This window comes from Erythrolamprus reginae, chromosome 1 (genome assembly GCF_031021105.1).
Source record: "Erythrolamprus reginae isolate rEryReg1 chromosome 1, rEryReg1.hap1, whole genome shotgun sequence".
Taxonomy (NCBI): Eukaryota; Metazoa; Chordata; class Lepidosauria; order Squamata; family Dipsadidae; genus Erythrolamprus; species Erythrolamprus reginae.
This window is the reverse complement of record NC_091950.1, coordinates 110,921,407-110,932,212: the sequence shown is the minus strand read 5'-3', so window position 1 is coordinate 110,932,212 and position 10,806 is coordinate 110,921,407. Positions and strand designations below refer to the sequence as shown.

The 10,806-nt window shown below is 37.6% G+C and overlaps 1 protein-coding gene across 1 annotated transcript; it reads left to right on the top strand.

Annotated features, from left to right (window-relative positions):
- The first annotated feature begins 350 nt into the window (after positions 1 to 350).
- Positions 351 to 9,958, top strand: SVIP (small VCP interacting protein). The gene is made up of 4 exons (XM_070761923.1): positions 351 to 757; positions 5,129 to 5,179; positions 5,814 to 5,930; positions 7,848 to 9,958. The coding sequence occupies exons 1-4, from the start codon at positions 695 to 697 to the stop codon at positions 7,860 to 7,862; spliced, it is 246 nt and encodes an 81-aa protein (XP_070618024.1). The 5' UTR covers positions 351 to 694; the 3' UTR covers positions 7,863 to 9,958.
- Positions 9,959 to 10,806: the final 848 nt, after the last annotated feature.

The window sequence follows — 10,806 nt, the reverse complement described above, 5'->3', positions numbered from 1 at the left end:
CGGCTCACAACAACAATAAATACAGTAAACAATAATACAAATCCAAATAATAAAAGTAGAATTAAAACCCCTTAACATTAAAAACAATCGATAGGACACAGTCATACTATTCTCAAGTGCTATAGTCAGAAGAGAGGGGGGAGTTAATCCCATGGCTAAATAATGCAAAAAAAAGAGGACAATGGGACAGTAGGACAGTGGTGCGCTTATGCACGGTCCTTTGCTTGTACTTTGTCTGTAATCATATATAGGCTTGACAAAATCAATAAAATAAAAAATAACGGTTGCAATCTTCCTTGCACTCAGCGCCCGGAGAACGCTCGCAGCGCGGCCCTGCCGCCTTCGCTAAAGAGATGCATTTGCCGTAGCCTCAGAAATAACCAACGGAGACGCCCAGGCAACAGTAGGCCTTGACTGCTCCAACGCTGCGGCGGCAGAAGTTCTTAAAACTTTCTCCATCCTTCTCTCCCACTCGCCGAAACCCACGCAGACGGGAACTCTGCTTTCTTCCACGATCGCGCCAGGGCTTCCCCGCCTCCGGCTCCAGGGCGGCAGGTGGCGCCGTCCGCGGCTCGCACAGGAAGGCAGGCCGGCGGCGGGTAGCTTGGGAGGAGCCGCTGGTCAAAGGACGGCGGGGCGGGGCTCGCACTCGCCGCTTGGGTCTGCCCGTGGAAAGTGCTGCAGGCGAGTCGGGATGGGTCTGTGCCTGCCCTGCCTAGGGGGAACCGCCGACCAAGTGGTGGAGACGCCGGACCCAGTAAGTTGGGCCGAGATGGGGCTACCGAAACTCGTTCCGTGGTGGCTGGGGTGGGGGGGATTTCTCCTTCTCCCTTCTCAGGTGTCGTTCGGCGTCTGCCTTCCGAAAAATTCCAGATTGTTTTTTTTAAAACTCTCCTTCATGCAACATGTCTAAAACACCCTTAAATCTTCGCCGACCTTTTTCTCCCCCTCTTAGTTTATTGAGCCGCCCCGAGTCTTCGGAGAGGGGCGGCATGCGAGTCTAATAAAGTATTGTTGTTGTTGTTGTTGTTATTGTTAATAATATTAATATTATTAATCATTATTAATTATTATTGATTATTAGTAGTTAGATTACGATTTTTTAAAAAAGTAGGAGCAAAGCCCTGTTTTTTTCCAGGATTTCTCCAAAATCAAGCCCTGTTTAGTTTACTTACTCCCAGGTTCTGCCTTGTAATATTTACAAACTTTCTTTCCTATGTTTATTCTATTCTTTCATTGATATACTTTATTCCTATTTCTTCTATTCTTTCTTAGATATATTTTTCTATGAGTATATCTTCTATAACCTTCATTATATATTTACTATAATATGTATACCCAATATAACCCTCATTGTGTAATGGACAAAATCAATCAATAAAAAATAAATAAATAAATAAACCACTATGTGCTTTGTAGTCCAAATTTAAACTGTTTAATTCAGGATCAATTGTTCTTTTCACAGGTGAGGGCCTGTCTGTTTTATTATTTACTTATCTTGCCTTTGTGCACTGGACCAACCAGAGCAGTGTGTACCCAAAGGTCCAAAATTGCAGTGCAGTGATCTATGCTACATAACCACACCAAAAAAGTAACAATGACAGTGCCATCTTTCAAAAACAGCAAAGAGAGAATAAAACGTAGGGTGCATAATCCCTGGTAGAAAAGGCCTGTTTGTTTTCAAAACATTTGATTCATTCCCGGGAATGTCAAATAATTGCTTGGTTGCACACATAGCTTCAGTTCTCCTTATAAAGGAAATGATCTGGGTAGGAATGACACTCTTCATGAAATGTTTGAGGTGGCATGAGAATTCTCTGGTGTGCGCAGCTGACTGATAGGGAGTTAAAATCTTAGCTACAAGCAAAAGCAAGTCCTTTGTTTTCTATGATTGAATTTTACTCCAAAGTTGGTGTGTATAGCATTGGAGGTTTGAAAAGGACAAGCCAGTAAAATGCTCCCGGTTCGCTCATGCCTGTCGGTCGTTGGAGAACTGGTTGTGAAGGGAGTGCCAGGCTCCGCTTACCTGCCTGGACGCCACCATTTGGGTTCTTTTACCCTCTGCGCATGTGCAAAGCATTCTGTGCATCTGCAGAGGGTAAAATAACCCAAATGGTGGCGGTTGGGCAGAGCCTCATGCTCCCTTCGCAACCGGCTCTCCGACAACCGACAGGCACGAGTGAACCTGGAGCATTTCACCGCTGTTGCAGCAAATTATGTGAGTTCAAGAAGAGTTAATGCAAAGGTGTGGTCTGCTTCCAACTTACTGAAAGGTCCTCACACAATAGCTTCCTTATTTCAGAAGAGACAAGTACTGTAACTCATTTTCCTTTAATGCACAAGATCCAAAAGTTTAGGGGTTGGGAGTCACGTGTGTTGGAGAACATGCTGTGGGGCTACCTCACAAAATGGTATGAAGGGCTGTTCAGCTTATCCAGAAGAGAACTGCCATTGGGCCCAACCAATTTAAAGCCCTTCGTAGCCTAGAGCCTGTATATTTGCAAGATTTTTCTGCCTCAGGTTACCTCTGCCCATCTGAAAAATTACAGTTGAGTTAGTATGCTTCAGGTCACAATATTTTTTTTGCTGCCTTTGCCTTCTGGAATAGCATTTACCCCAAAGTTTGCAAAATTCTGGCCCTGTCTGACTTCATCAGATTCCTAAAGTCTCAGCTTTTTCCACAGAGGTGGGCCAGGATAGCTTCCTTATTTCAGGAGAGTCAAGTAACTCTTTTTCCTTTAATGCATAAGATCCAAAAGTTTAGGGATTGGGAGTCACGTGTGTTGGAGAACATGCTGTGGGACTGTGTGAGCCACTATTCTTTTTAAAAAAAATTATTTTAAAAAAATTCCTCCATACATCAAATATTTACATCACCATAAACAAAGCATAATAAAATATCAGCACAAATACATTGCTTTGGCTTTCATCTAATACTATTACTGTCAGTATGCGCCAATCTGAATTTCCATTATCTTTTCACTTGTCCTTCCTCTCCTGTCTACTTTCTGTCAATATCTCTCCCCCTTCCTTCTCTCCCCTTTCCACCATCTGTCTCCTCCTTCTCTTCCTATTTCCTATTTTTCCTTCTTAATCCTTCCCTGAATGAAGTTCTAATAACTATTCATTAAAACAGACTGGCAGTTTCTTTCCATATTCTTCTAATTTTGCCAAACCCACTCTTATATTATTATTTTTTCAATCTTGTATTTAAGTTTATCTTAGGTGTATATCCTTTATCTGGTGCAATCTCCTGGCCTATTTCCTCCTCTGGGTTGATGGTGTTGTTGCTAATACCCCCACTTTTTTTCTTTAATCCTTACTCATTCCTTTTTTAAAGCAAATTTATTATCTCTCCAGTCATAAAATTTCACCTATATTTTATAGTATTCAAAAACTTCTTTGTCCTTAATTTTCATTGTCACTCTATTCATTTCCGCACAGTCTAATATTTTCTTTAAAACTTCTTCCATTGGAATCACATTTGATTTCCATTTTTGAACATATGCTATTTGGGTACAATCAAGTAAATGTACCACATGTACAATCAAGTAAATTTCTTCTTTCTTGAATTTTCTGGCAATATACCCAATAAGAATTTCTCTGGCTTAAACTCTAATTTTTGGTTCAACATTTCCTCAAATCATTCTTTAATCATAGTGCAATATATTTAGCTTCAATGCAAGTCCACCACATATGATAAAAAGAACCTGGAATTTGCTATTGAGTTGCTCATTGATAATTGTTTGGCTTCTACCCTGCCCACTCTGATGTAACTGCCTCTATATTTCTTTTTATGTTATTGTTTTTAATTGTTGAAAGCCACCCAGAGTTGCATATAAGAGATCAGCTGTAGAAGTTGAAATTACTAACAAATAAATATATTCACTGATATAAGCATTAATTTGCTAAAAAGCAATTTCTGATCCTCTTATCTGCCCTTGCTACAAAATGTTGTGTATTAACCCTCTTCTTTGTTGTGACAAGCAGGTACAACTCCACAATATGGAATTGCAGCCATTCATCATTTGAATTTTCTAAGAAAGTTTATGAGAGCTATTTGGGATCCAGAGATATTCTGGGAATATCTCAAAGGGATCCAAAAACATTTTTCCCATGATAAAGTGAAAGTTTCTTCAACAGAACACACTTATAATCTCCTCCCCTACTATTCTTCTAAATGTACAATCCACAAAAGGCAGCAAGGAAAATCACTGAAATTTAACCCTATATCTCGGTGATGGCAAACCTATTTGGGCTGGGGTGCTAAAGGGGTATATGCGCATGAGATAGCGTGCCCACGGGTGCCCACACCCATAATGCAATGCCCTCTCCCCCACATATGCTCACAACTCCTGCGCTTCCTCCTACACATGCATACAGGCCTCACTGAAGCTGTGGAGCTGCCCTACTACTTACCTTCAGATACTTCCAACCAGGTCTACACACCTCAGCCCATTTCTTCTGCAGCCCGCAAGGTTTTCCTGAAGGCTCCTCTAGCCGATAACAGAGCTTGGAATCAATCCAGAGCTCTGTTATCGGACTTCAGGAAAGCCTTGCTAACTGCAGACGGAATGGGCCAAGGTATGGGAAGCCTAGCTGCAATTGTTCATAGCCGAAGAAGTTCCTGAAGATCTGTGACAGTGAAAAGAGGCTGGGGGTAAGCCAGGGGTAAAATACTCCCAGTTTGGGGGATAAGACAGGCTGATTTATTTGACTTCTGACTATTGGCTGGAATTTTGATTGGCCTAAAACAGGAATAACAAACTCAAGATAAAAGTAGCTAACAAAAATGGTTTTTCGCTTATTTAGCTCGAAGCACATTTAGTCTTTCATCTGTGTAGTTTAATGACCCGTGAAATGTTTCTGCTTGGTTTTATTTGGATGACAGAACCCCCCCATCGGTGGAATTACCTGGTTCCTTATGGTGGCTAAGGATTTCTCTCTGGCAATTCTCTTTGTCAACATTAAATAATGTGAGCAGAATTGGCATTTTAAAAATGAATGCTCGTTTCTAGGGTTTTGAAAGGTTCTAATATATTTGGAAAACCCTTAGGAAATCCCGTCTTTTACCTCTGCATAGATGATGTGAAATACCCCTGTAATCATATGTATATGTTTTCTTCAGGAAACGCGAAGGCAGCAACTAGCGGAAGCAGCAGAAAAAAGACAAATGGAGGTACCTGTAATTGGATATTTGGAACAGCAATAGATTAAAATAAAACCTCATATAATGAATGTGAACAAATAGAAAGATCCAGCATCTCTTAAGAATGCAAACTGGCCATTATTATACTATTGGTAACCGGATTTGTCTTAAGTTCTACTGAAACTCAGCACTACAACTAACTTCTCAAAAAATAAGTACCCGGTGCTTATTAATGAGAAGTAGTAAGATTGTGGATGTGTGTAGTAAGAAGCAACAAGATAATGTTTTCAATAATGTTTTAGAGGAGCTTTTCATAGTAATTTATAGAGCAAGACCTGCAGATTAACAGGCTTTTATGTCTAAAACAATCCAAATATCACTGATGTTCTTGAAGAAACACAAGAAGAAGTAGCAGAAATTTATTATTCCAGTAGCTCAAATTCCAGTAGCTCAAATTTATTATTCCAATGTATGTGGTGAGGAGTTGGGCTGAAAATCTCAAGATTAAATGTGCAGCCCTCCCTGACTTAAATAAAGCAATTTAATACAGATTTATTGGAGTTCTACATGGAATACAGATTAGAGAACTACATTTATTTTGCTGTGATTGTAGAAAAATGGGATGTAATGTAATGTAATGCCCCTTCTTGTTTCTTTTCTAAAGGCTGCGTCTCGTGGTATTAAGAATCTCTCTTCTGTGGAACAAAAAAAACGAAAACAAGAAGAAATGGAGAAACGTCTTGAATCTGGAAGCCACGAACCAGAAAAAGGCAATCTAAGGGTAAGAAATGAAGAATCAAATTTGGATGGATAAGATCAAAGGCCAGGCTCTTCCAGCCTATTGTTTCTTATAATGCCAGTCTAATGGATAGGCTATGGAAGATTCTTTCTTTTGGTGTTCTTTTCCTCAGTATCTCATAAAGCGTATCAAAGTACCTGGCTTGATATCAGTCACTCTTACGTCTCTTTTGAGTGTTTCTTTCTGTATTGAAACTTTAAAATAAAAATCCCTTAGACAGATCTCAGCATATGGCGGCTTGATCAATTATCTTGTCAAGATCATTGCTTTGTTCTTGTGTATAGATTTGAGATAGTGTCTCAAGGTAGAGATGTCTGGAAGTTGAGTCATAGCAACTCCCTCCTCCCCCTCCCCCCTCCCTCTTCTTCTTCTTCTTCTTCTTCTTCTTCTTCTTCTTCTTCTTCTTCTTCTTCTTCTTCTTCTTTTTGTTTGAAACATTTTGCTGCTTATCCAAGTCTTAAACCAACAAAGAAAAGAAGTCCATTTGCCATGGCTCAGCTTCCAGAGAAAGAAACAGGCAAGAAAAGGCTAGGGTTTTTTTATTTTTTTTCAAAAGTGGGAGTGTTTTTGCCTCCCCCCAGCCCCCAGGAGCATTCTGCAGGCCTTCCAAACTTTCTATGCATTCCATTTTTGAAAATAAATGGTGAAAGTGGCTCATTTTTTTCCAAAAAAGGGGACATTTTTGCCTTTCCTCAGCCCTCAGGAGCACTCTGCAGACTTCCTAAACCCTATGTGTGCCCCATTTCTCACAAAAATGGGTGAAAAATGGGTCAGTTTTTGCAAAAAAAACAGGGTGTGCAGAGGGTTTAGGATACCCGCAAGTGCTCCCGGGGACTGGGGAAGGCAAAAGCGCCCCTGTTTTTGTAAAAAAATAAATAAATAGGGCAGACAAAGTATTTGGGAGACTTGCAGAGTACTTCTAGGGGCCGGGGAGGACAAAAACTATTTTTCCTTACTTACCTCTTTGAAAATCTTGGTGTGTCTTTGTTAGTACTATGTACAAAATAGTTGGGTTTGTAATATATAAACAAGCTAACAATGAATGCTTGTATGTATTGAAGTGCTTTAACTTTAAGAGGTAGTGTTGCAAATTGCCATAAGAGGGAGCCAGAAAGCATGATTCTCTCTCTTTGCTCTCTGACATAGTAAGCACTGTGTGTTTGATGATAGTTTGATGTATTTGTAAGCTGTAATGTATGTCTGATATGTAAGACAAAGACAAGCTTGTAATAATATTGTTGTATTGAGAGTTTCTTGACTAATTTGAATGTGAATGACGGGACGGTTTAACTTGACTATGCTGTTTCTAAAGTAAACACTATTTTATACACGATATTGTATCTGTCTTGTATGACAGAATAATTAATCATATCTCCTGGATACCTGCTGGAATCCCACATTTTCCTCTGTGCATGTCCTTGATAAATCAAAGGTTCTGCACACTCCTTAACAGCCTAATATACCGGTGTGTCTTATAGTCCAAAAAATAAGGTAGCTAAACTAATGTCAGGATATAACTGTGATAGATTCATACAGACTTTATTTTAAATGTGATAATTGGAATTGCTGCATAAATCTTTACTTCTCTTGCACAATAACTTTTCTTTGTATCGCAAAATGCATTTGCTTCCTTTATATATACTCATGGTCCAGAATTGCTGTTTGGAATACAATAAAGTTCCAAATGCATTCGAAAACAAATATCATTATTACTTATTTTCCCCCCTTCAAAATACTTATTTGAGAAAGATTTTTCATAATCTAAAAGCATCCTGGAAAGGTGGGATGGTGTGTGTGTGTGTTTGGAATACAACAAGGTTATGCTCTCAGGTGAGAAATTGAATAATGTCCTTACCCCTAAAAAATAGCTAATATTCATTTCTGTGTTTTTCCTTTTAGTGGCAGGTTGGATAAAATACCGAGTGGCTTCAGAATGAAGAAGGGTGAAGCTTTGTCCTGCCAATAACTTGTCAGTTGCTGCAGATGAAATTAAACTTGTTAATTGTTTGGCTTTTGCTGGTTGCCTCCGAAGATGCAGCAGTATTTTGCCATTGTACCAGGGTAGGTGAGATATGTGCACTAAGGATGAAACAACACTTCACAATACCTGGCAAAGATGTCCCAAACCAATCTCTTCCTGTTTGTGTTGCCTTATTGTGTAACATTGCATGTCTAAATGTACTGGAGGGTTGCATTGTGGGAGTTACTTACATAAATAGATGCCATTTTCATGCCTTTATGATCATGGGGAAGAATTCTGTTTTCCAAAGTGCCCCTTGTTAAACTTGTTGCCATCTTACCCCATGTTATACTTGTAGGATTCAGTTCAATCCAGTCCACAAACCTTGAATCCCTCACACTGGATTAAATGACTAAAACCAACAAGCTTGTTTTAAGAGTAAGAACTTCAGAATCAGCTTTAGTGCCTTCTGCTGGTTACACATTTAACTGCTGAGGTGAAACATCCCTATCCTTGTGTCTTAGTTTTACACATGTTATGCCTATCTGCAGGGTTTATAAAAATACAGGCCAAAATACTAGACTCTTATTTTTAAAAAATAACAAATGAAAGAATATGGTGAAACATGTCCTGCTTTTTGGACGAAAAACTCATGAAAGGACAGCTATATGATTCTACTACTTTATGATTAAATCTCTTTATAAACATTACTTTTAATTCTTAAAAAGTGGTTCGAGTACATTATTCTACAGATGCATCCAGTTTAAAAATATGTTTATGATGTCATTCATATTAACATACTGGATAAATATAAACATGTAATTATTCTCTCATATGACCCTTTGTAGCTTATTTGGAAGTGATGGGAAAAGAAAGAGTTACATTTGTTGAACTTCTAAACTAATATAGGAAATGCTCACGTATCTTGAATTTTAAGCAAGGAATAGTATCGACTTTTATGCGAGAAATGAAGGTGCCGTTTATCTTGCTTTGTATCAGAAATAAAGATAGTTGCTTCTTACTTATTCCCAGTATTATAAATATTGATTTTTTGAAAACAAATGCTTCAGAAATATATTTAAAAATAATGACAAGTGTTGTATATGAAAGAATAAAATGTATATATGATTTTTTTTTCTGAATCATCCCCTTTGCATCCTAGACAAGTATGAAAAAATAATGACTATTTGACAAGAATTTGGCTAATAATAAATTAAATTTCCCATTTAAAATGTGATATAAATCAACGTAGCTTAAACAGATTGCTTAACCGTATTCTGTTAACCTCAGTGAAATATGTTGTTTTCTATTACAATCAGCTTTCTTTTTTTTAAAAAAACTTTAAATCTTCATGTCACAACTTACACGTTCCTCTTTCTCATTTGTGCACATAAATTCAATATTAAGTGTTTAAAAAAATTAATGGGGATTCAGGAATTCCTACCTTTGTTGCAATAAAATAACTTAAGCTGTTAAATTATTGCAATGCTTTGGATTAAAATTCCAAAAAGTGCTTTGAGTGTCATTAACTGTTTGCATCTCTTTAAAGCAGTCACACCATTTCTGGGTCATGAGGCATCTTCAGAAGAGCACTTGGTATTGATGTGTCAGCTTTAAAGATTTGCAAGCAGATGGTACATTAATACTCATGTGCTGAAATGCACCTTTTCCAATTTATTTCTGAGGTTTTTTAGATTCCTATAAAATAATAGTGCTATTTTAATTTTTCCTCTTTGTTTCCAGTTACTGGGTTATGATAACCTTGTTCATTTATTAACAGTACCATTTTCCTTCAGTTGAGCTAATAAACCATTTGGTGTCCACTTTGATCTTTGTGCATTATAGTATTGGTGCATTAATAAAGTACAGTCTAATAAAATCTGATGATAAATGGACATTTGTACCATTCTCTTTTACTGCTTTTGTTAATGTAATGCCAATCTACCAATAACAATTATTTTTGAATTATCTAGATTGTTTTTTTATTATGCAGAAAATTTCTCTGGAAAATAATGCAAACCATGATTAAAGTGCCATTTTGAGACTTGGAGTTGTATGTAGATTCTACTTTTATTGTATTTCAGAACTTTTGATGGTTAAGGTTGAGAAACACCATTCTAGATAATTTCTCATTTGCTGGCTAGAGGATGGACATTATCTATGGCTCATTATCTTTTACTGAATAGCACAGCTGTCAATGCAAAACAACTGTTTTTCAATTACACATAAAACTGACTTAAATCGTGAAAGGGAGCTGGGTGAGAAGAGAAACTATAAAGACCTCTTTATAAGCTACCTAGGAGAATGAAACCAAGATCTCAGACAAGCTGGCAGAAGCACTTTAACTGAGTTGCCTATTGGTTTTACTTGGAATTCACTGTGTACAATGGTCACACTCTTCTCTATATCTCCTTTCCTGCTGTCATTTACATCTAGAAATTTGGCTTTATTGAAACATTTACTACCTTTTCACATACATGATAAAGACTTGTGATGTCTTGAATTGAATTAAAGTATAGTTTGGGTGGGATGACCCAAAGACCAAGTAATGTTCAACTAAATTTTTAAAGATTTATTTAAATAAATATTTATTTAAATAAAATTCAGGTAAACATGTTTGACCTTACCCACCCTCCTAAAGGGAATTTCCATGCACAGCATTTAAGCAAAAGGTATTATACTGATAGCAGCAACAGGCTATCTATCCCCTGTCATTTATTACCTGGTAGATTATCAACATATTAAAGACCAAATTACCACCTACCTAAGATCTTCCTAAAACAATACATTTTATTTATTTATTTTTAAATGTACATAGCTCATCTCACAAAACTAGTGGCTGGTTCTAACACCTACTGGCATGAAAACATGAATTAATAGAAAGCACCCCTTGGTAGG